Below are 25219 nucleotides of genomic sequence, written 5' to 3'. Positions count from 1 at the left end.
CCCATGCCCACACATAGAAGGGGGACAGTGGGCGGGGGGCTTCCGAGGGCCTAGACACATTGGTCATCAGGACCTGGGCCCCACTCATCAGGAAGGGCTTTACGCAATGCAAACACCATCCACTGACCCACCCCAGGGTGGGCTCCACCTTCCTATGCCTGCTGCTGCTTTGGTCTCCTTTCCTCCAGGGTGGTTTACCTACTGCCCAGAGTAGGGTAGGAGGAGCCAGGCAATTAGGACTCCTCCCATCACACCTGACCCACTTTGAGTGCAGGGCAGCCTTCAGAACACAGCAGCCCCTACCTGAGGGAGACGCCATCCATGGGCTGCTGTCCCAACCCCAGTCCCCATGAACTTGCAGGTCTGGGTGACAAACTGGCCATGGCGCGGCCATGTTTCTGACCACATCTTGGTGAAATCAATGACTGCACATTTAAGATTTATTTTACTTGAAAGTCAGGATTAGAGAGAAAGAGAGAGAGAGAGAGAGAGAGAGAGAGAGAGAGGTCTTCCATCTGCTGGTTCACTCCCTAAATGGCTGCAATGACCAGAGCTGAGCTGAAGCCAGGAGCCAGGAGCCAGGAACCCCCTACAGGTCTCCCATGCAGGTGCAGGGTCCCAAGGACTTGGACCATCCTCCACTGCCTTCCCAGGCCACAAGCAGGGAGCTGGATGGGAAGTGGAATAGCTGGGACTCGGGAGTTGGAACTGCACTTCCATAGGGGAAGCCCAGGTTACCTTCAGACAGTGGTGGCAGCTGCCAGCCCAGACCTAGCTCAGCCCAGGGGAGTTCCATGTGTACCTGGGGACCTGCCCAAGCTCCTGCCAGCAGTCAGAGATATACTCCCACCATGGCTACCCCTGGCTCTCCCGGACACCCAGCATGTCCAGTATGGCGGCTCCGGAGGACTGTAGGCAATCCATTGAGGACAAGTGACCCATCTGGTGGAAGTGAAGGAGTGTGCAGGGCCTTGAAGGTGAAGGTGCAAGGGCACCCAAGGGCCCCTAGCAGACACAGCCCAGGGAGCTACCTGCGTAATCCCAGATGCCCAGCAGGGACAGTTAGGACCGAGTCTTCCCTGGCGAGGTCATCGGGGGCTGCCTGTGGCTCGTGGGAACCTGAGACTTTCAGAACAGGTCAGGGATGTGGCGATCCGGCAACCGCATGCAGGTTAGAACAAACCAGCACCTCACCCTCGGCATGGTGCGGGGCGGAGGACACAAACCCTGACCTGGCATCAAACTGCGGACTTAAAATGCCGCCAAGGAGCTGCACCCATGCTGTTCGGGACCATGTATCATGTGCGCGTATCATGGGGACAGCCCGGTCAGGGGCGGCGAACGCCAGGATTGACTGCGGAGTCCCCAGCGGGGTGCGCTCGGAAGTCACCAAGGGATGGTGTAGGCCGTGCGGGGGCGCGAACCTGGGGCCGGGACAGGCCCTGGGCCTGCAGGGCCGCAGAGCGGAGCCCTCGGGACGCGTGGCTCACAGAAAGTCCGCGCTTGTGGCTCCAGAGAGGGCGCGCGCGGGGTAGGGCGGGGCTCCGTGTCCAGCAGTTGCAGCCCCGAGGGGCGCGACCCCGGCCCGGCGCGCGCCGGCAGCGGGGGTCCCCGGGGATGTGCGCGGGCGCCCCCTGCCGCCTCCCGCGTCCGGGCGGATCGGGGCGGGGCGGCTCGCGTGCCGGGGTGGGGCCGCCCTTGGAGCCCGCCGCGCCGCCTGGTCCCCCGATGCCCGCGCAGACAGCCACGCCGCCGCAACTCCCGGCCCGGGCACGCTCCCCCGGGGTGCCCGAGCCTCTGCCTCGCCGTCCAGGTAAGTGCTCGATGGAGACGGCCGGCAGACCCGGCGTTCGCGTGTCTGAGTGGGGCGGGTGGCTTCTCGCTCGGGAACCAACTCTGGTGGGTAGCGCGCCCCTCGCACCCACGCACCGGCTGCCCGCATTCCTCCGTGTCCGCGCCCGGGGGTGCCCGCCCAAGTCTCCAGGGAATCAACCCAGGTCACAGTATGTGTTCCTCACCCAGCGCTTCCATGGAGCCATCTGGGCTGATGTATCGGGCCCCCATAGTGGGTGTTTTCGAACACTGGCCCCCGCCTTGATCCCAGTTTAGGAAGCACCTGAGAGGACCCCAGGTTGTGAAGAGGCAGCCGGGGGTTGGAGCCCTCACTGAGGACCCCAGGGGAGGGTCCTGAGGCCTCCCCTGTCCCTGTCCTCCAGGTTCTTCCTCTGTCTCCCATGTGTGTGCAGGGACCTGTAGTCCTCAGCTGACCTATCCAGTCCAGACCTCCATGCTGTAGCCCCTGGACCCAGTGCCAGGGCAACTGTCCCCTGAGCAGAATTTGGGCCTGTCAGTGGCCCAATATCCTTCTAAGGCCTAATCCTTGGCTTGCCTGCCCCCTCTCCACCCAGTCGACTCCCTTGCAGGCCTTACCCTTTACTGGAGTCTACCTCAGCCCAGGCACAACTTTCCTGGTCCCCTCCCCCCACCCAGGCTAAGTCCACTAGGGTCCAGGCCCTATGTCCCCCAGCCGAGTCCACCCTGGCCCTGGCTGTGTTTCTGGCTGTGGCTGGTCCTGGACTGGGTGCTAGCCATCCTGTTTGGGGCAGGTGTGGTCTTAGACCATGGGCTGGCAGTTTTTGCCCACTGTCCCTGTGAGTGGCCAGGCAGGGCTTCACATCCACCCCAGGGCAGCGACTCAGTGTATCCGGGAGCTGTATGTGTGGGCGAGAGGCCTGGGAACGCATTTCGTTTCTCTCTACTTTCTGTCCCTCCTGCAACAAGCAAGATCCACTTTAGCACCAGGACAAATGCTCAGGAAACTTGATTTCTCTGAGGCAGCACTCTGTCCTGTGGGCAGAGCCTGTGCCCAAAGAGCCCAGTGGAATTCCACTGGGCCTAGCCCTCTTCCTGTGTGCCCGCACCAGCCACTGCCTGCCACTTGCATAGCACACTCTCGCGAGACCAGGGACACCATTCAGTCACAGGAACATGGAGCGAGCCTGGGGCCGGGGGGCAGGGGAGGTTCCCACCCATGTGCTTGGCTCATGTTGAGTAGGGCCAGGCATAGACCAGGCCCCAGGCAGCAAATCAGGCAGGGAGACTGGCCGGGATAGAGAGGCCCCCACCTGAACCCTTCGCCTCTGCCAATTCCTGTGTCAGGAGCTACATGTTGGGGCCAGCAGTGCCGTGGTCAACTGATCAGTGGCTAGCCACAGAGCATGGCTGCCAGGCAAGGCTATTCCTGTTCTTGCTACTTGAAGGAGCTTTGGGGTCTCCCCACTGTGTCCCTCCTTCCCCTCCGTACCTGGCCTCCCCTCCTCACACACACACACACCCTTCCTTGGGGGTCTCACCACCAGGTCCCTCCTGCCCCTCAGCTGTCTGGCCTCTCCCACATCCTTCCTGGTAGAGGCTCTGGGGAGGAGGCATCTGTGGGCAGGAAGCTGGGCGAGGCTGGCAGGACCAGACCTAGGGCTGTACCTGATGGATGCAAATCAGCACGGTCCCCTTGAACCTCTGACCTCAAGGGGTTCAATGGGGAGAGGCTGCTGAGTGCCTGGCCTCCCGGTCCCTGGCCTGTCCTCCTAGGCTGGGGCCAGGCCTGGGTATGGCCTGGGGCGTTTTCTGTCTGTGTTCAAGAGGGGCTTCATATGCTAGCCCTCAGAGAAGCACCCTGGCCAGGCACATGCACATGGCCACCTGTGACACAGGGGAAGCTAGGCACTGCCTTGCCTTCCCGGGAAGTTTGGACTTTCTGAGGCCCCACTACACTCCAACCACCTCCCCTCCCTGCATTCCATATCCCAGCATTCACCCCCACCTACCACCAGGGCACCCCTGTGGCTATCTGTGACCTGATCCCTACAGGCCCTAGCTATTTGTCTCCTGGTAGCCGACTGACATTCGCTCAAGGACTGCATTCCCGGTGTGTTCATTGGTCACTGGGGTGAAATCTGTGGGGCATAAATGAACCCTGAAAACCACAGTGGCACTCAGTGTGCTGACCTAGCAGAGGGAGCACATCTGCCCTCTGACTGAACATTCCGTCGTCCTGTGCTGCTGGCCACCAGTGGAAGCTGTTGGTCTTTCTGTCTGTGGATTTGTCTCTCCTGGGGGTGTCATTAGGAGCAAGTTGGCACGCATGTGTCCAGCTCCTTCACCTGGCCTTCACATCAAGGAGGGTTGGATATCCTCATAGCCAGGCTGTGTCCTGAACTTGTCTACCCAGTGATGCACTGGTGGACCTGGGGTCCTTGTGAAGGATGGGGTGTTTGGGAGCATACTGTGTGGCCATGCATGTCCCTGTTCTGCATGTACGCTATTGGGGATGGGGATGCAGAGCTGGCAGGAGCCTTGCTTAGCCCAGACCTGTTAGACATGATGTCAGATCAGAGTTGGCTTATGCAGAAGGCTGTCAAAACAATTGTGATGGATTTGTTTTACAGATGTTTTTGTCTCTGCTGAGATGTTCTTGTGCAGTTTGCAGCTTTAAATAATTTCCTGGGTTCCTAGAGACAGGTTGGGTGCTGTGGGCTCAAGACTCAGGGAAATGTACTTGTGGTAATGTCACTGTAACATGTCACTCAGTCTACGTGCTGGGTCTATCATGGTAGGTGTTTGTCTGTGCCCCAGGATGTCCTTGATGGTGGTCTGAGTGCTGGTGGCTACAGGTGTATGTCCTGGGAATAAGCGTAAGGTCCTGAGGGTCCCAGGAGCACTCAGTGTTGGACTAAGGGTCTTCGTGGTTTATTCTGTTCCCATATCAATCAACTCCAGATGTTGCTTAAAATCTGAATAGTTTGCATTTTCCTTTAATTACAATATTTAAGCTTTTCTCTGAGAAGTTCTCATTTGCCCATCATGATTTAGATTGATGTCACTTTTCAAACAGACAAATGCTCCACTTACATTTCTAGTTTAATTCTACATCTTGGGGATGTGCTATACTTTCTGTTGTTTCAAGTTTGTCAGAAGTTGTTTTGGCCACATGAGCTGGCCCCCCAGTGTTGTGGCTGAGCGAAGTTCATCTTTGTGACCATGTCTGCCTGTGTCTGGCGTACTCTGCAGTTCTCTGGAGTCCTTCACCTATCAGTAATCCTGCCTCCTTGGGATGTGTATCCTGTTCTCCCTTGGTCCAGCTGCTCTTCCCTCCACTTTGTCTGAAAGCTGTGCAGCTACCTTAGGCTGCTCAGTGTGTGTGTGTGTGTGTGTGTGTGTGTGTGTGTGTGTGTGTGTGTGTGTAGCTCACTTAAACCCTTCCACATGGGAACTGGTTTTGGGTTCACCCTTCCAGCATATGTTTGAGGTCAGTTGGGGGCCAGTGTGAGTGCTTCATATGCGTGAGGTCAACTGGGAGCTGGTATGAGCACTGCACACACGTGAGGTCAGGTGAGGACCAGGGGCTAGGGTTAACACTGCCCAGGCTGCAGGAGGCTGGGGGCTGGGGTGTCCACTGTACAGAGAAGCTGATGCTGGGCAGAAAGAGACCCAGGTCTCTGTAGGACTGGATGAGCTGAGCAGCTCAGCCATCGACCCTCCCTGCTGGCTGTGTTGGGACTGACGCTTCACTGTGATCAGCAGGGCCTGGCAAATCCCTTAGAGTGGGCTGAGGTGTCCGCAACGAAGAGGTCTGGTGGCCAAGGACTGGAGTGAGTGATTGTGGCCACTCTGAGCAGGGAGCAGCATCTGCGGTCAGTGCTGGCCCAGAGGCTCCCCTCCTTCACCTCACGAGAGCACAGGGATGGGGTGGGCAGCAGTGCGGAATCCAGCATCACTCCCTGGGGTCCTGCTTGGAGGGGTGAGGCATGAGCCCTGTCCACAGGCTGTGGAGGCCCCAGGGTCAGCCCAAGGCTGATGTGATGACTCCTCTCTCCCACAGGGTCCAGACAATGATCCCTCCTGGGGAGTGCGTGTATGCAGGGAGGACGAGAAGAAAGCCAACGCAGAAACAGTGAAGTATCCTCTCTCCCCCTTTCCCCCACTCCCAATGCAGGAAAGGGGCCTGAGTGCTTGGGAGGAATGCGGCCAGAGATTGTGTCCAGGACCTTCAGATGCATGCTAGGAAGCTGCTCTTCAGGGGTTCCTGATGGACAGGTGTCGCTGTCCCACAGCGATGAACTTGGTGCACGGAGCCGATAATAACACGTGTGGACCCTTACTGATGGTCAAAAGCAGTAGTTTATTAGTGGCATCAAACTTTATACACTGAGGGCCATATAGGATAAGGGAGGAAGTATTGAGCTTATCAACAAAACCATCAATGCTTTTGTTTGGATATCCTTTTGTCCTATATATTCCACCAGGTGTTCTCATATACATACTGTCCACTCAACTGTTCTTATGCAAATGATATCCAATCAGGTATGCAAAAGGTAGCCATTTGGTTGTTCTCCTCCAAATATTATCCAACCAACTATAATCCTGTGCTCCCTGACCTTCTAGGGTCACAATGTCCTCCTACAGACAGGACAGGGACAGGATGGGCAAGGCCCTATGGTTAGAGCCAAGATGGCAGGAGACGTGTCAGTAGTGCTTTCTGAAACCTTCCTTCCCTGTAGCACCTAAGCTGCCTGCCCTCAACCCCTTCCCAAGACAGCACTGCTATGCAGTACACCCAGCTGCAAGGGAGACACCCCTCCTGCCACAGGGCTCAAGGAGGGGTGGCTTCCCTGATCGCAGGTCTCGGGGTGCAGAGCCTGGACTGTGTGACTGGCCTCAGACATGCTTCACCAGTGGTCTCATGAGCCCTGTGCATCGAGCTGATGTTCACTCACCTCCGTGGGTGCTCAGTGTGTGTGTGTGTGTGCGCATGTATATGTCCCTTTGACTGCTGGTGTGTATATCTGGTGACTGTGTCCAGTAAGTGTGTATATCCGCTCTAACCCATAGATCTCATTAGTCTGACATTAAGCCATGTCCATTGTGGTGGACCCTGAGCAGGCTGAGGTGAAAGGACATGATTTCCCACTTTGTCCTCTTCTCGGTCAACTCCAAGGGACCCATCTCACTGCCAGGTGAGAGGCCAGGGGAAAGGAAGGTCACTGAGGTGAGAGGTCAGGGGAAGGGAAGGTCACTGTGAGGTGAGAGGTCAGGGGAAGAGATGTCCCTTGTGGCCATCTCCAGCAGGTGGACCAGATGTGCTGGCAGGTGGCTCCTCTCCTTGTGAAATACATCTACCTGGGGCTCAGAGAGCATCTGTGTGAAATTGGTCAGTAGCTCTTCTGGAGAAGCAGCCAGTTTTTTCTCCCTGATGTGCTCTGCTCTGCTCAGCCTCCTCTTCTGCAGAGGCGAAACAGGCCCTGAGGGCTGGGGCCAGGAGCTTGGTGTCCTCAGGTTGGAGTCAGGAGCCCTGAGGAAGGGTTGGATTCTACTGAAATGTTAGCTTTGGGTCAACACCGTGAACATAAAAAGAATGGATGGATGTGTCATTTCATACATGCACATTCACAAGCACATACACATACAACATGCATGTTCACACACATGCACGCTCACAGACACATATACACACTCAGACACAGGCACAAAGACACACACACATACATTTGGGGCCAGGGATTTCTTCACATACCCTTGTCCCCCACAAACCTCTGTCCTTGGGCTGCCTACTCTGCATCTCTGCTGAGTCTGGGGTTCGGGATTCATCTGTGGCCCCTCAGTGTGGTCATCTGCATGTGAGCCTTAGGTCTCTGGCCTGATGGCAGCTCCCAGGCTCTAGTTAAGCCCCTCCTGGCCGGTGGGAGGTGGGGGCTGGGGGGGTCGGTGCACAGTGGAGACACAGCAGCTCCGTGAAGAATCCCCTGAACCTTGTCCATGTGACTGTCCCCTGCAGGAGGCCTGCCCTGGGAACTGAGAAGTCAAACCCTTCCAAGAGGCACCGGGACCGCCTCAATGCTGAGCTGGACCACCTGGCCAGCCTACTGCCCCTGCCCCCTGACATCATCTCCAAGCTGGACAAGCTCTCGGTCCTGCGTCTCAGTGTTAGTTACCTCAGGGTGAAGAGCTTCTTCCAAGGTAGGATGGCTGCTGGGCCCACCCGGGGCTCCCCTAGGTCCACCTGGCTCTTCTGGGCCCACCTAGATCAGAGGAGAGCTGCTTGATGCTTGGTGCATGGCTAACCAGTCATGGGAAGGGGGAAGGGGTGCCCAGTGCTGGGGCAAGGGCAGCCAGGGCTGGAGGAGGAGGAGTGCTTCAGGTGCTCTCCCACTGCCCTGCTCCAGACCAAGCCCCACTCTAACAGGTGGCAGTCCTGCACCTGAGGGTGGGGCCTCTCAGAGCCTGAAATCCACCCCTCCCATAGAACCCTCGGCTCTGGCTGGTATCCTCTGGGTGAGGGGTTTCCTCCTCTCACCCCAACACAGGTGTGTCTGTTGTAGGCCAAGCAGGTCCTGTGGGGCCATTGCCCACTCCTCGACCTGCTCCCCAACCTCCTGAAGTTTCAGGTGTCCATTAGCGATCCTGGGACATCTCTAGGGGTTCAAGGAAACCCACAGACCTGAGTAACCTCTGACTTTGTGAGCGTGAGGTGAGACTGCTCCCAGCTTCAGGAGAACCTTGGAGCCAAATGCCCGACTGGGGTTCAAGCTGCATTTGTCCTGAATGAAAGCAGTCACCCAGGGTGGGACTGGGGCAGCCAGGTCAAGTGGCTCTACCAGGTCAGCACATGGATTTGGGATAGTCCTGAGGTGATACGTGGGCAGTGCCAGAGCCTGGTGACCTCAGAGAAGCTCTGATCCTGCTATCTCCAGCAAGCTCAGACCCTGTCTGGGTGTCCCCTACAGGCCGAGTGGCGGCCGTCCTTCCACGGCATTTGGTGGTGCCTGATGGTACAGTTCAGAACACCATAGCGTGTGCATCTGGCTTACTGGCCATGAGCTGGAAAGACAGTTCAGAGTGGGCCACAGGCTCTGAGCCACGTGACTCACCACCGGTGAAATACAGACCGGGTCTCTCTCACACCTTTCACCAAGGAAACCAAAGTTGGCGATGCTGCTAGATAGTACAGGAAATCCTGGAACTTTCCTGACTTACCTTCCAGCATGCAGGATGCTGAGAATCAAGAACTTTGGATTTGGATCTGAGTCTGTGGTGACTCCGGGACACCCAGGGAGCTGTGGGATCTGGATCTTTTCTGTGGTGATGAGGGACACACAGTTAGCTGTGATATTTGGGTCTGAATCTGTGGTTTCCAGCAACAAGAAGCTGTGGGAATCTGGATCTTTGGTGACTCTGGGAAGTTATGATAGCTGGATCTCAGTCTGTGGTGACTGAGGGACAGTCAAGCTTGCCTCATCAATGTTCCAGGGAAGCCATTAGGGAAGGACAGGGACTAGCTAGGAGTTTCTCCCCAAGGATGAGCACAGCCCCATTTTCCCTCACCGGTTCATGGACCCTCAACCGTGCTCAGACACATCTGCTGTTACTTTCTCCGCCTTCCTGAAGCATTGCAAGCTTCTTACTGGACTGGCCAGCCTCTTCTGCTCTTCTGCGGCCAACTGCCTAGGTCAGAGTTTTCCACTCTGTAAAAACTGTGCTGATCTCAAAAGGGGAAATTCAGGGTTCAAACAAAACCAAGTGATCTTGTCCTGAGAAGAAGAACCGTGGGCAGGGCCAGGCCTGCAACTGTGTCCAGCTGCTCTCCTTGCTGGCCAGGGCCCAGGGTGGTGCTGGGTGGTGGCCCCTGAGGGTGAGACACCCTGCCCCCCATCTTCAACCTGTCTCAGCAGAATCCTCTAGTCAGCTCAATTGCAGGTCCTGTCTTCCTGGGAGACCTTAAGGCTGGGGGCAAGCCAAGGAAAGGGGCCCAGAAATGGACAACCCTGGGTAGTGACAACAAAGTCCAGCCAGGTCCAGTGTGTGGGCTGTGTCATGGGATGGATTCCCCTCTTGCCTCTGTCCCCAACCTACCCAGCAGTGGCATCAGGGCCATCTCTGTCTTGTGCCCACGGAACTTGGTGCACATACATGGGAGCTGTGTGTACTTGTCAGGTGTAGAACAGGGGATAAGAGCTGGAGCCAAGTGCATTTCCTGGGATCTCAATCAGAAATGCACACCTGATGGCATGTCCCTAAGACCATCCATTGTCTTACTGGCCTGTCCCTGAGACATCCGTGGTCTTACCAGCATGTCCAGGGCCATGTGCCCCTGAGATGTCTGTGCTTACACAGACTCAACGATGGGGAAACGGCAACAGGTGGACTGCACTGTGCTTTTTGCTGAAATTCTGCCACCTCATGCTCCATATCTACTCCCAGAACTGTGTGATCATAGGTGGAGAAGAGGCATTGGAGGGAGCAACTGAGGTTTATCAAGATGTAAGGGCAGCCCGGCAAGAGGTAGCATTTCCCTGTCTGTTGGCGTGAAGTGTGGGATGGATGTGGGTGTGATGTGAGGGGTGACTGCCCACCTGGTATGAGCAGTGGATCTGGGCATATGACACAAGGGGTGGCTCTGGATATGTGTATATATATATATGTGGATATATGACTGTAGGGCCGCTCTGGATGTGACATGAGGGAAGGTGCATGACTGGAAGGGAGGCTCAGGCATGCCAGGGCTGTGGTGCTGACTGGGAGTAACTCCCGGGCCTGTGGGGCTGCTGCCTTGGCGCACGGTGCATCTGTGGCTGGCCCTGCTTCACTGCCCACCCCCAAACCCTAGCCCCTTGGCTCCTGACCTGGGGTTCAGCATGCTGTATGCTGTCCTTTTTCCTGGACAGCGATGGGCAGGGCCATATCACCAAGAGAGCTCCATGCACCTGGCAGGCCCAGGGCCAGTTTGTGTCTACCTTCTGCAGGGAGCTGCATTCAGGGGACATGATAGTGCCTTCTGAGACTTGGGCACCATGGCTAACCAGGCTGCACGTGGCTTGCACGGTGTGTGGTGTGAGGGTGTGGACATGTGGCAGCAGCATGTTAGTTTATGCTCTGTGGGGGCTTTGAAAGGCATCTTACCCCTGTGTTCTGCAGCTGTGCCTGAGCACTGAGGAGGAACACAGTTCACACCTCGCTGCTGGCAAGAATCCTCCCCTCCTGTCACACACATGCATCTCACACACATCCCACACACCTCACACACGCCTCACATGTTTCTCATACATCTCACGCATCTCTCACATCTCACACATGTCTCTCACACCCCCACACACATTTCACATATGCATCTCACATATGTCTGACATGCATCTTACACATGTACCTGCCTACTCTCTCACCACCAGGTGCTCACAGAAGTCATGTGTGCCCCTCACACCCTCACAAGCACTCACACTGGCCTATATGGTCACACACCCCAGCATCAGTCCCCAGGGTCCAAGCTGAACTGCCAGTTCTACCTGGGGTGGAGGGAGACGAGTTTCCACATGGGACAGAGGAATGAGAAGGTGATGGACCCTAGGTAGAGTGGACTTGGCTTCCTATGCTCCAGGAGTCTACTGCAGCCTGATGTGGGTGGCGATGTTCAGGCAGGCCTGGGCATCTTGGTACTGTCCTCACCCTCCACCCTACTCTTTGGGAGGCCCTCATAGACCCGACACCCCTACAGCTGGTCCCACATGTGCTGGACTGGAGTGGCCTACACCCCTGGTGACCTGTGGGCCCTGAGTGCCTGTGAGACCCAACGGGTGGTCAGCCTTCTAATACGGCCACCAACCCTGCCCATAGAGCATGGAGACCATCTGGGCCACATTTAGAGAGCAGCATCAGGTGCAGGGACGTCATGGGGAGGAGACAACACATTCACTGAGTGGCTCACTTGTCATCCTGCATCATCTTCTTGGGCAAATCTGGAAGACAAAGGGGGAGCCTAAACATGCCAAAACCCCAATAAGTTTGTATAGGCATCTGCAGGAGCATCTGGGGGAGGGGTGGGGGCCCCGACCCACTCCCCATCCTCCCCTAGCTCTGCCATTCCTGGCAGTAGGTGCATTGTGGTGCCTAGTTGGAACAACACTGCTGGACATGGGCCAGGGTCCTTCAAAGAAGCAGCAGCATCTGAGTGAGGGTCATTGGGTAGACACTGGGTCTGAGGAATGATTCAGGGTTCCAGAGGCCCACAGCAGGTGGGGCCTGCTGGGAGGGTCACTGGACATGAGGGAGTCTGGCTCCCACAGTCGGTGGGGGCAGATCCCCTTATCTCCAGGTCCTCAGTGGCTGCCTGGCCCATCCCCACTTGGAGGCTGTCTCTATCTGAATCCATTGGTCCAGTGCTGATTCATCCACTGACACCATGTGAATGCATCTGGACTGGATTGGGAAGGTTCCCTGTGGGGTTCAAGCTTCTCTGAGCCGATGAGACCCTCAGGGGGCAGCCCCTCATGTGTCCCAGTCCTGGAGCAGGTGCAGCCAGAGACGCTGGCCCAGGCGTTCCTGTCAGTGGGACTTACCTATCCCAAAATACCTGCCTTGTGCCTGCTAACCTCAGGGCATCCATAGCAGCAGCCTGGTTCCAGCCACTGCAAGTGCAACCCTGCACTGACTCATCACCCTCCTCTCTGCCTGGGCCTGTCACCTCGCTCAGCCCCTCTCTCCATCCTGTCTTGTCTTAGTTTCTGCCCTGCTGGGCCTGGGCTGTCGGTTGCCTGCCGAGGATCTAAATCCACCCCTCATGACAGGCTGAGCCTCAGCTGCTTGTCCACTGCCCAGCGCTACCACCCGGGGTATCCAGGAGCCAGAGGCAGCATGGTGGCATCTCAGACAGAACACATGGCCCTGTTTGCTGGTTCACTGTCCATGGTCACACCTGGCTATACCCAGGTACTGGACCATGGATGGCTTCTTGGGGGGAGGGTCCACATGGCTATTGGGACACTTAGCTTTGTACCCTGGGGTGGGAACAGGTGTGGGTGTCTGCGACCTCTCACCCTGTGATTGGCAGGCACCACCACTTACTCTCCGCATGCTGTCTGCTCCAATGCAAGCAGTGTCTGCAGATTCTGACCCAGTCTGTTAAGGGGGGTTGGGAATCCTTAAGGGTCTCTGTCCTCTCCCTTCCCTCTAGGGACCCTGGAAGAACCTGGCTCCCAGCTCACAGCCCTGAGGCCAGGACACGGCCATCCCCAACCTGTGCCTCCTCCAGTCCATGAACCCCCTAATCCCCAGTGGGGGTCAGCCCGCAGCTACAGCTGGCCAGAGAGGCCTGGCTGGGCCCATGCAGAGGCCGCGGTGGGGACGCAGACCCTTGGGGCGGGGTGGAGGGGGTGCGGCAGCTGCACTCGCACGCGAGGCCCTGGCCGGGCCCCATCGCGTGACAGCCGCAGCGGCGCCGAAGGGAAGTGGGCGGGGGCAGGACAGCCGCCGAGGCGCGGGAAAGCCGGGAAAGCGGGCGCTGGACGGGGGCTGGGGCGGGGCCTGTAGGGACTCCTGTGGCCAGAGCTCATTGTGGGACCTCAGTGCCCCCAGGCCCGCCCTGACTACCCTTGGAACCCAGACCTGAGCCAGGGGCTGGGTGATGCTGAGGCCCATGTCGGGCTGGGAGGACCCTCGGCTGCGAGGAGCAGGTTTGGGAGTCCTGGCCAGCAGGGACCAACCCCAGACCCCACTCTCGTTCCCTTCTTTCCAGACCCTGGCTGTACTCTGGGTACACAGGGACAAATGGCAGGGGTCCCAGTCCTCACTGGGGATGGTGGGGAAATGGGGGTTGAAGTGGAGTTGAAAATACATGGCGCTGCCATTGTCCCTGACTAGCCTAGTCTCTAGCCTGGGCCTGCAGGGTGTGGATAACTGAGGGCAGTGGGCAGCGTTTGGGAACTGCAAAGGACGCCTCCTGTTCTCTGGATTGGGGCTGTACCCTGGCAGGGACCATGGGCTCCGTGCCCAGCAGGTGAACACAAATGCAGGCCCCTGCAACAGAGGGGCCATTGTCTCCTGGGCTTCCTTGAGGATCCTCTGCACCTCCCACTAAGATCTGTGGCAATGGTCCCACATGGTGGCCTCTGGGGGCGGGATGCCACTGGCTTTGGGGTGAAGGATCCCAGCCATGGTGCAGGCCTGGACATCAGACACAAGTCAGATTGGCAGGAGTGGTAAGCCAGCATCTGGACTCCAGGTGGGAACCCTGACAGGCCATGGTGGGGGTGTAGAGCGTGGAGACAGCCCTAGGTGACTCATGAACTTTCACCCCTGCACTGGCGGAGCCCCAGAAATGTCACATGACCCTGAGACACTCCACAGGCAGCTGGGATGTCCCTGGGATGTGGATGCCTGCAGTGACTCCCCCGTCCACCAGGGGGAGTGGCCATAACCTGTGAGTGGGGTCCTGGAACACAGCAGGTGGTGCATCAGGACCAGCCTGCTGGGAGGCGTTCTGCCTCTCCCAGGGGAACTCTTGAGCCAGGTGACTCAGGGATGTGGGCATTTGTGGGTGGAGCTGCAGGTGTTGGGGCACTCTAGGGTTGGGGCTCCACCTCCACGTGCTGATCTGGCCTGAGTCCTGGTTCCTACCTCAAGCCTGGAGCTGTAGACCTAGGCAGGGGCCACTGTCTGTGCTAGGCGGGTGCAGGGGACACCTCACAGGGCCTTGGTCTGGCCAGAGCTCACCTGTGTTCCTTTCCCACAGCTGTCCAGGACAGACGTGCCCGGCGGCCAGTGGCCGGGGCCAGTGTACCAGGAGACATCCACCCCCGCGGAGGGTCTGCTGTGCTGGAGGGGCGACTGCTGCTGGAGGCGAGTGCCTTGGTGGGGGATGGGGGTGCCTTCACTCACTTCATTCTGTGTCTCTCATGGGAGTCCCACCCCCCAAGTTAGGTCCTCAGGAAAGGCTGCCTTGAGCTTCTCCACTTGACTCCAGCCTGGTTCACACCTGGAAATTCGTCCGTCTGTCTGACTGTCCTCAGCGTCACTAGGGGAACCCTCCAGCAGCAGACTCTGAGGTGGAGATGTTGCTGCCAGTCCTGGCCCATGTTTTCCTGTGCCAGGATGGAGCTGGGGTGGGCATGGGGGTCAGCAGAGATGTCATGGCTGCAGCCCCCAGGCTGTGGGCAGCCAGGAAAGGAAGTGTAGATGGAGGAGGGCACGTGCCTGCCAACGTGCTCCAGCTGGGCTCCGACAAACAGGTTACATGCAGGAGTTCCTCAACCCCCTCCCCCAGGTGAAGCGGCAGCCCCTTGTGGGCCGGAGGTTGGTTTGGGTGCAGTGGAGCCCGGCGACAGCTTGGCCTTGCTCTCTGCTGCCCACTCTGGCCTGGACCCAGCTCCTACAGCTGCCAGTACCTGGTCCCTGTTACACACCTGCCTAGCACGGTCACAATCCTATGTCCACTCAGGGGCTGCTCTGACTGTGAGGTCCTTACTCTGGGCTGGGGGAGGAGGTGTTTTCCTCCTGCAATCTACACAGGAAGTGTGTGTGTGTGTGTGTGTGTATACACGCACACAGGTGTAAGTATGTGTACGTGCACCATCATCCACACAGGAAGTGTGCATGTGTATGAGTGTGCACTTAGTCTACAAGGAAGTGTGCATGTGAGTGTGCACAGGTCTAAATATGTGCGTGAGCACTGTCCACACAGAAAGTGTGTGTGAGTATATACAGGTCTGTGTGTGTACTGTTGTCCACACAGGAAATATGCATGTATTTGAGTGCACAGGTGTGTCTATACATCTTTGAGTATGTGTGGCAGGTGTGTACATAGATCACTCCCGTACTTGTGGTGTCGGCCGTCAGGTGTTAAAGGCCTTTGGGGTCAGCGCAACCTGTGGTACTGGTCCTGTACTCTCCCCTGGTTCTATTATGGTCTTGCTCCTCCCTAAGTCCCCAACCCTCCCAGGTGCAGGCTGGGCATGGTCTCATACTCCACTGGTGTTTTCTGGCGTAGAGCACTGACCCTCAGTTCCTTCATTTGTGCCTTAGGGACATTATCCCCTTCTTGGCCCTCTTGTTTCTGCTGAAGAATTCTCATCACTCACACAGCCGTTAATAGGGCCCCGTGTAACATCCCAGCTGTCCGTGGGGCGTCAAGCTGCAACTTGGTCATGCGGCTGTCTGTGGGCACTGAGCTGTGTCTCAGCTCACAGCCAGTCCATTTCCACTCTCACTGGAGGCTTTGTCGCGAAGGGTCTACTGATCTCCCAGCAGGACCTTGGGGAGCCAGGAAGTACATCTGTTTCCCATAATTGGGAGTTTTAGCTGCTTCCTTTTCTCCTTGTCCTCTGCTTCAGGAATCGGTGTCCGGCGGCCAGGGCTGTCCATGTTGCCCTAGGTCCCTGGGGCTGTTTCTCCTGTCCTCTGTGTCTGGTTGCTGTGTGCATCCCGGGGAGACTAGTCTCAGGCCTCCTGTCCCATGTCCTCTGCTTGGCCACAGTGTGTGTCCTGTACCGGGTCCACAGGGCCTGTGTCTTGTTCACAGCAGTTGCCTGTGTGCCTGGCCTGTCCATCCACCTTCTCTTCGGCTCCAGAGGGCTGACCATGGCCATCCTGTTGCTTTGAACTATTCTCAGTGGTTTCTGTCTGATTGTCCATCTGGGTATTGGTTCTGAGTACCTTCAAAGGCTCAGGACCCCCATCCTGCCCCCTGCAGATGTGGCTAGCTGTGCCACACAGTTGGTGCTGGGTTGCCTGGACTGGCTAAGGGTGGCCACACAAGAGACCAGAACCCGAGAGCTGTTCCCACCTGTAGCCAGAGAAGGGGGTGACCATGGCCAACAGAGGCTGCTCTGCAATATGGACGTGGTGGAGAAGATACAGGGAGCATGGGCCCCTCTGACAGCTCTGCCCTGACACTGCACAGGTCACATGTGAGGGCTGTGTGCAGGAGCCTCACTGTGGTGTGGAACAGTACCCTGACTGGGGGGCTTCTGGGACAGTGTCCACAGGTGCCTGAGTTGGCCTGCAGCATCAGTGCCTACACTTGCTGGAGGATAAAGGGCTGTCCTAGCACCGGAGGCTGGTTGTCCATCAGGGTTCCAGACAGGAAGGGCAGGGCAACTCCACTATGGTGGGTGCTGGGGATACCTGAATCCTGGCTGCTTTACCATAGGATGCCGTGTGCTTTCAAAGGTGCCCAGGCCACTTGTCCTCCTTAGGGATAGGGGCAGGCGGTGGTCCCAGCTGAGAACTCCAAACCAAGGTCTGGGAGCCGCCTGAGTGAGCAATGACCTGGCCGTGTTCATCTCCAGGGCAACCAGACAAGAGTCCCTGCTGCCCAGGATGGGGCTGCCCCTGTGTGCCCACTTCACCCAAGGACTGCACCTTGGATTCAGTGGAAGACCCAGTGCCAGCAGCCAAGCTGAACTCTGCACTGCTCATGTGTGGATGGGCCCCCAGGAGCTGCCAAGGGGTGCCTGAGTGTGTCTTGGCTGCAACCCAAATCTTACAGCCTCACCCAACCAGGACCCTCCAGGCTGCACCTACCCAGTCACTGCAGGGTGTTGGAGAACCGTGTCTTCCAGAAGCTTCCACGAGCTGTGGCTGCTTCGTGGCAGGCGTGGGCGGCTCTCTGACCGCCTGTGGGAGCTGTCAACAACCGGTCACTTGCTCGCACGCAAGCCCCTGGCAGCCGTGAGTGATCTGGCTCCAGGCGCCCGGGGCCAGTCGCCCGGCCGCCTGCCTGGTGCCCGCTCGCGTGACTAGCGCTCGCGTGCGGCCGGTCGCCGTGACGACGGCCGTCGGGGAGCCACCCCCTCGTGCGTGACCTTGACAGAAATAACCGTGGAAGTGCCTGCCGCTTCCTGCCGCGGGACTGGAGGCACTCGTAGGATTTGCCGGAGGAAGTCCCGGCTCTGCCAAGGCTCTGACGGGCGGGGCTGCGTGTGGGGCACACAGGTGCAGCGTCCGCGGCTGCTGGTGCTGCGGTCCCCCGAGGCGAAAGGCAATAATTTCGTTATGTGCCCCCAATTTAAACAGAGCTGTTGCAGGATGAGGGGAGGGGACGTGTGCAGCTCATGCTCCCGCAATCGGCCCCACGCAGGGACGAGCTGGCGGCGCGGAGCGTGGATATTGGAACCAGATGACTCGTCCAGTCCAGGAATGGCTGGGTCATGAGTCAGCTCGTAAAGCCCTTCCTGAGGCTGCTCGCGTGCACGGGGCTTGGCGCTGCCCTCCGCCTTTGAACTATTCTTAGCCGGGCCTCGCAGCGAGGCGAGGCGGCACGCGCCAGGGCTTCGTGCTGAGCCTGGCTCTGCCAGCTGCGCCTTCGCAGGCCTGCATGGGGGGCGTACGGGGTGAGCAGATCCGGGGCCCTATCTGTCGGTGCTGGGGCCTCTGTTTCCCGCAACGCCCCACCCTACCTCTGCTTGAACCCCAGCCCAGGGAAGTGGGCAGTGCTGACCCAATCAAGAGGATTGGGCCCTGTGAAATCTGGTCCTGGCTCCTGGCTGAGGTGTCCTGCCCATGGAGCAAGGGGTGGCAGTGGGGGGCTAGGCTTTCCCAGCTGTTCCCAGGTGTGGCCCAGAGCCCCTTGGCAGCCCAGACTTCACCCCAGCTGGGTAAGAGGGAGCAAGCTCTACCCCTGGGTCAGGCCGCCAGGGGTACCATGTCTCTTGGCCCCTGAGCCCCACTGGCTGGTGTTGCAGGCAAGAGCAGACCCAGTGCCCATGTGGTCAGATCTGTGACATCATCATCTCATGGGTTAGATCTGTGATGTCACCATGCCCATGTGGTCAGGCCCATGTCATCATATTCTGTGGTCAGATCCTGAGGACACTGTGCTCGTGTAGTCAGCCCAATGACGTCAGGCTGTGTTTTCAGACCTATGAAATCACCACGTTCTGTGGTCAGACCTCTGATGTCATCGTGTTCTGTGATCACATTCATGAGGACACCGTGCTTATGTGGTCAGAATGTTCCCTGAGGGCCACCAGTGTGACTTCTGTGCTGAACCAAGTCAGCCATTCCCCCCAAAACACTGCCTCCCCTGTTTCTTGTAGTCCCTGGATGGCTTCGCGCTGGTGGTCAGTGCGGAGGGCAGCATCTTCTACGCCTCAGCCACCATTGTGGACTACCTGGGTTTCCACCAGGTGAGCAAGGTGGATGGTGCCCTGAGACCTGGCTCAGGCCCCTGGGCTAGTCCCTCACTGGCCTTGGGCTTGGGTGCAGGGCTGGGGGAAGGAGCCAGCCCAGGGCAGGGACAGGGTCAGGGAGATGGTGTTCAGTCCCTGCTTCTGCTCCTGCGCAGGATGGCAGTCCCATGCGACTGGCTCCAACCTTGTTAGCTGGCCTGGGGCACCCCTCCCCCACCCGTGGCAAGGCCAGGTCATGCTGGGGTTTCCTTCCTGGCCTCGCCCAAGAGGGTGTGTGGTACCCCTCTCTGTGGGTTCCTGCATGTAGGTGTCCCTCACCTTGTGTTGGGGTCAGGCACTGAGCGTGGCTGTCCTCACAGACAGACGTGATGCATCAGAGTGTTTACGATTACATCCATGTGGACGACCGCCAGGACTTCTGCCGCCAGCTCCACTGGGCCATGGACCCACCACACGCGGTCTCTGCAGAGGCAGGTAGGTCATCACCTGGTCCCGCCTCCACTGGACTGGGGGCTTTGTCCAACCCCACCACTCACACACAGCACAGAAATTGGGGTAGTCTCTGACCGGTGGGACCTCAGGGCCCCTCAGAGGTGGCAGGTGTAGGCTGGGGGATGCACCTCAACTCCACGTGATGGTCCGGCTGGCAGATGAGGCCACACACCTGGAGTCGGTGAGGGAGAATGAAGAAGCCATGCAGGATGCTTTCCAAGGCGCCACAGCCTCCCCTGTTGGCTGCGGCTCTGTACCAGCCTCCCCATGCGCCCCTGCAGGAGAGGACCCTATCCTGGGGCGGCTGCTCAGGGCCCAGGATGGGGGCCCAGGTGCGCCGGCGGAGTTCGCTGCCTTTCTTACTCGTTGCTTCGTGTGCCGTGTCCGATGCCTACTGGACAGCACCTCGGGTTTCCTGGTGAGTGCAGGTCCTTCCCTTGGAGGGGGGTGGGGCAGACAGTGGAGGGGTGGGGTGGGGAGGGACCAGGGGTGGAGGGACGGGGTTGAAACACCCGCTCCCTGTGGCCCCGCAGGCACTGAGCCCAGCTCGCACACGCTCCCACCAAGCTTAGGGCCCTCTGTCAGGACCTGTCAGCATCCCTACCTTCGGTCCTGGATGCTTCTGAGACTGCCTTGGCCTCACCCTGAGGCCCTGGAGCTGCGCCTATGGAGATGGCGAACCCATGACTGTGTCTCCCCCACACAGCATAACACAGAGTTAAAATCATCAATTAATAAAAATCATCTGTTCAGAGTTACAGGGACAGAGAGATCTTCCATTCCCTGGTTCGCTCCCCACATAGCCATAACACCAGGAGCTGAGCTGGTCTGAAGCCATGAGCTGGGAGCTCCATCTGAGTCTCACACATAGGTGCGGTGGTCCCAGTGCTGGGCCTTGTCCACTGCTTTTCCCAGTCAGTGACCAGGGAGCTGAATCAAAAGTGGAGTGCCCAAATGGAATGCTGGCGCCACAGGGGGGATTTAGGCTACTACCCAATCATGCCAGCCCCTTCAGCCCCATCTTTTCCAAATGGACCTTTGGGGTGCCCCACCATGTGATTCTGCTCATCTGAAAATAGGCATTCACCTGGCACCAGGATAACATCCACCTGTCCCAGCCCTGCCCACCTCACAGACTGAGACCCGGGACCTTCCCACCTGGATTGTGGCCCAGGGGTCTGTGTGGACTTCCTGTGGACCCTCTGTGGACTGTGACATCAGGATGTGGTGACTGTAGGTCAGCGGGAACCTGGACTGTCCAGCATTCAGGATGAGGGCTGTTGGGCTGCTCAGGACTTCTTATTTGTCCTGGTGTCCGTGGCCAGGCCTCCTGTGGCAACACCTTTGTCCCTGCCCGACAGGCTGTCTAGGTGGCAACCTCAGGCAGGGCAGGGGGTGTCATGGCCCTATGATCTCACCCCTAACACCATGTCCACCCCTACTTCCTGACAGACAATGCAGTTCCAGGGAAAACTCAAGTTCCTGTTTGGGCAGAAGAAGAAGGCGCCGTCGGGTTCGGTGCTGCCCCCGCGGCTCTCGCTGTTCTGCATTGCGGTGCCGGTTCTGCCGCCCCCCACGGCGGTCGTGAGCACGCAGGGCACGCTCTTGTTGCCCAAGCACCGGGTGGACCCTGCAGACACCAGGTGAGTGGAGAGGCTGGCGCCGCCACGGTTTGCCGTGGTTGCTTCCGCTGTGAGTGGCTGGACTTCCTGACACAGACGCAGCAGCCCTCAACTGCTACACCCTACATCCACTACACCCCAGCAACACAATCCCCTTGCACCCGCCCGCACTCACCCCCGTTGGCGTTTCTGGGAGCTCAGATGCCTCCTGGCGGCTGCATGGTGAACTGCAGGCCCTACCCTGCGCCTTCCGGCAGGCGCAAAGGTAGGTCATGCTCCACCCACTGCCCTCTGCTCTCTGCCCTGTGCCTTCTACTCTCTCTTCTGGGCCTGCTTCCCTGGTCCGTGGTCTCAGACGTCCTGCAGAGATGCCCAGGAAGCTGGGTCTGGGCAGTGGAGGACGATGCAAGAGACTGGCTTGGACCCATCAACACAGGGTTTGGCTCCAACTTAGGTCCTGATAGGGGTTAGCACCAGGAGAGTGGCCCAGCGTCTCTGTGTGGGCCTATCCTTGGGCTCCCTGGGACTCTGAATCTTGGGGTCAGGCCACACAGCTGCATGTCCACTCAGTCCCTGCAGGGCCTTCAGGGTGGGGGCTTGTCAACCTCACATGGACTGGAACAAAATCCAAACCCGTCATTGGCCCATCTGTGTCCCCTGCTCCTGCTGTCCACATGCAGCTGACCTGTCCTCCCCTCCTTCCTAGGGCCAAGGCAACCTGGACCCTCTGTGATGCAGGACTGCACAAGAGGCCTAGCCATGTGGCAGGTGCGTCTGGGACCTGTTGTTTACGGTAGCTCTGGCATCCTGCAGGGACCCTGCTGCTGCCCTGCGGCTCTCATGCCACCTCTCTCCTGTCCCTCCCAACAGGGAGGAACAACGGAGGCAGCTGCATCTCCATGTTCAGGACGACGCCAGATGCTGGACAGTGGGCCCGGGCCCCCTGCCTACGCCTCAGGAGCAGCCCTGAGGAGGCCTTAGGGTAAGTGGGTCCAGCACAGATGGCGGGACAGCCCCACCCGGAGGGGCTGGTAAGAGGTGGTGGTAGATGATGGGCTCTTTGGCCAGGGCTGCCCAGGCACCAGCTTTACCCTCCCTGGGTCACCATCTCCTTTGCTTACCCACCTCTGCTGGGAAGCCCTTTTCACACCATCCCCTCCTGTGACCAGCTGGGTCATCTCACCCTCCCTATGGACATGGTGCCATGTGGGTCAGCGAGGAGTTAGTGGGAAAGATGTGGGGGCAAGGGGAGGAGCCTGGTGGGTCTCTCCTGGATGGGAGTCTGCCCTGGGGCCCCTACCCCTGATGTTGACCCAGTGGCCTCTGTTCTGTGCAGGGATGAGGAGGAAGAGCTTCATGCCGGGGCAAGGAGCCACAGGTGTACCTGCCGGTTGGAGACCCCAAGATCCACACAGTCCTCGGCCTGGACGGCAAGCACCCATGGCGATGGTGGAGGAGCCCGGCTGAGACCACCCTGTGTGCGGGCTGGGCCTCGCAGCCCATGGATGTCCTACCCAGGCATCCAGGCCCCAGCCGGAGCCTTCAGGGGCTCATCTGCACCTCACCTGCCGAACCACCTCCCTGGCTGTGCCAGCCAGAGCAGCAAGCCCCTGCAGGACAGGGCTCAGGGCCCAGGGCCCCGGGGTGCACAGGTGTCCATCAAGATAGAGAAAGACCCTGGACCCGATGACACCCTGGATGACTATGGCCCTGGTCAGCTGTGGCCAGGAGCTGGTGATGTGGCCAGGACGCCCCTGGCTGCCTTTCCTGCCAGGGTACACCTGAAGGCAGAGCCAGACTCCTGGCACCAGGTATATACCCCGGCCCTGGGGCACGGGGTGCTAGGAGCGCCCGTCCATGGTAGGGAGCAGCCCCCCTTTTGCCGTCCACCCTGTGCCTGCCTGGAGCCCCTCCACAGCCTGCCCGGGCTACAGCACCCCGAGCCTCTCTGCATGGCTGGCTGCCATGAGCACCAGCCCCCTGCACCTGGGGCCGCCCCCACAGTTAAGCGCGAGCCCCTGGACTTGCCCCCCTGGGCTGTGGCCAGCCGGGGGACTGGGTCTGAGTTATTCCCCCGAGGAGCCTTGATGACCCTGACCCCGCCCAGGGCTGCTGAGTGCCCATTCCCATCCTAGCCACCTCCTCACAACCAGCACCCCTGGGCTGCCTCTACCTGGATGCCCAGAGCCTGCTCAGCAGCCCAGCCCCTCAGTGGGTCTGAACCTGGTAACCCTCCGGGACCTCGCTCTGCCAGGCCTCACTGCTCTTCAGGAGTTGCGGTCCCTGAGGGCCTGTCCATGTGGTGGTCCGTGCTCCACAGGGCCACTCCATGGTCAGCAGCTGTCACAGCTTGGCCACCAGTGCAGTGGAAAGCAAGAGCAGAACAGGCAGGGGGGCCTCCCTGGCCTCCCTTGCTTCCTGCCTCCCTCCGGATTTTCATGTCTGGGTTCTGGTCACATCCAGAAAGACTCATTAAGGGCAGGTGGAGGGGCCAATGTCATGGTGGGGTCCCCTGGACCCCAACCAAGGTGACACAGGTCCTAACTTCTTCCAGAGCCCCTGTGGCTGGCAAGGGAGCCGCAAAGGGACTGTAACAGGCTGTGTGGTGGGGACAGGGTGTCTGCCTCTGAGGTGGCCTCTTCTGGAGGCCTCAACCAGGGCCTGTTGGCCAGAACCTGCGGCCTGTGTCCTCCTGTGCCAGCAGGGGCTAGCCCTGCCCATGGTGAATGCATATGGGACACAGTTGTGGTGGGATCCCAGGAGCTGGCCCTCCACTGCCACTGCTCATCTTGGGAGGACTTACCCTGGGGCAGTGTGGGGGCTGGCACTGCTAACCGTGGAAGCAAGTCAAGGGGAAAGGCTAAGTGACCTCATATCTGCTCGATCCTCGGGGCTCTCTGAAACTTGGTGCCAGGCTACGGTGGGCAGGAGCCATGGTCATGTCCAATGGCCTAACTGTCCATGAGCACAGCCACTTGGACACACAGCCTCACAGGGACTTGGACACCTGGTATGACTCTGTCCACAAGCTGGGCCTTGTGTCGCCTCCTCTGTGGTGTTTAGACAGAGTGGGGCTTCAGCCTCTTCCCTGCCCCCCTCTGCTTCCCAGCCAAGTGCCTTCTCCTCCAGTAGGACCGCCTGGTGCAGATCCTGGGTGCCCTCCAGGCCTGCCTGGAGCAGCAGCAGTGACCCACCAGCATGGAAACCCCAGAGTCCCCAAACTAGTGTGTGGAACCAGACATTGCTATGTAGCTGGCTCCTCCTTGAAAAACACCTCACCCTGTCCTGTGTCCCCCCCACTGGGGCACATGACAGGTCATGCTGTGTTGGCAGTCTGGCACTGAGGACCCCCACATGCTCCTGCAGCCCCCTAGCTTGCACCAGCCCAAGATTCTGTGATCTCTCGCCACTTCCTCCCCAGACCCTGGTAGAGGGGACAGTGACAAGAACATGGAGGCAGGTGTATGATGTCACCAGTCATGAGAACATGGAGTTGCAAGTGTGATGTCACCAGTTAGGGGAATGCGGGAGGTAGTTGTGTGATGTCACAGGAAGGAGGGAAATGGCGTGTGTGATGTCACTGTATTCACAGTTTGCATTTTCCTGGTGTGTGGAACTTTTGCTTATACATGTATACCTGGAAGTTATTAAAATCAAATATAATGGGGATGGGAGGGAAGAGGGAGTGAAATCCACATCCTTCCTTAGGGCTTGTGAATTCCATTGGAACAAATGGCTTTGCTGAGTTTTGAGACTGACACACTAGGATGCTACTCTCAGTGCCTTTATGAAGAGTTCCCTCATATATTTCTCACGCGATATTTTGTATTCAGTGTGCAATAGGACATAAAATAAACCACATGTCAATATGAGTTTAGCCCAAGTGGAGCTGTCTACTTGATTTTCTGAATGAAGCCACTTTACTTCCTTCTGGTGTGTGTTGGTTGATGGACGCCCTGCAATAATGGTCCAACACAGGCCTTCTCAGCCCCTCCCCCACACCAGCAAGGACTGGGGGCCGGGAAGCCCTCAGGGGACCACCAGACTCAGCAGGTGACTCTACTGGGGAGATGAGCCTCGGGCATGGGCAGAGGCCTCTCCCAAGACCAGGAAGCTGGGCTTTCTCTTCCTTTGATCAGAGTACACCCCAGATGA

The 25219-nt window shown here is 58.6% G+C and overlaps 1 protein-coding gene across 1 annotated transcript; it reads left to right on the top strand.

Annotated features, from left to right (window-relative positions):
* The first annotated feature begins 1687 nt into the window (after window positions 1-1687).
* Window positions 1688-24091, top strand: AHRR (aryl hydrocarbon receptor repressor). The gene is made up of 11 exons (XM_058680129.1): window positions 1688-1813; window positions 5879-5950; window positions 7832-8013; window positions 14555-14661; window positions 18858-18947; window positions 19310-19424; window positions 19724-19860; window positions 20895-21085; window positions 21771-21832; window positions 21935-22046; window positions 22401-24091. The coding sequence occupies exons 2-11, from the start codon at window positions 5889-5891 to the stop codon at window positions 23197-23199; spliced, it is 1857 nt and encodes a 618-aa protein (XP_058536112.1). The 5' UTR covers window positions 1688-1813; window positions 5879-5888; the 3' UTR covers window positions 23200-24091.
* Window positions 24092-25219: the final 1128 nt, after the last annotated feature.

The sequence above is a fragment of the Ochotona princeps genome, chromosome 23 (genome assembly GCF_030435755.1).
Source record: "Ochotona princeps isolate mOchPri1 chromosome 23, mOchPri1.hap1, whole genome shotgun sequence".
In the NCBI taxonomy this organism is placed as follows: Eukaryota; Metazoa; Chordata; class Mammalia; order Lagomorpha; family Ochotonidae; genus Ochotona; species Ochotona princeps.
The sequence above is the reverse complement of the archived record's forward strand: the minus strand, read 5'-3'. Positions and strand labels throughout refer to the sequence as shown.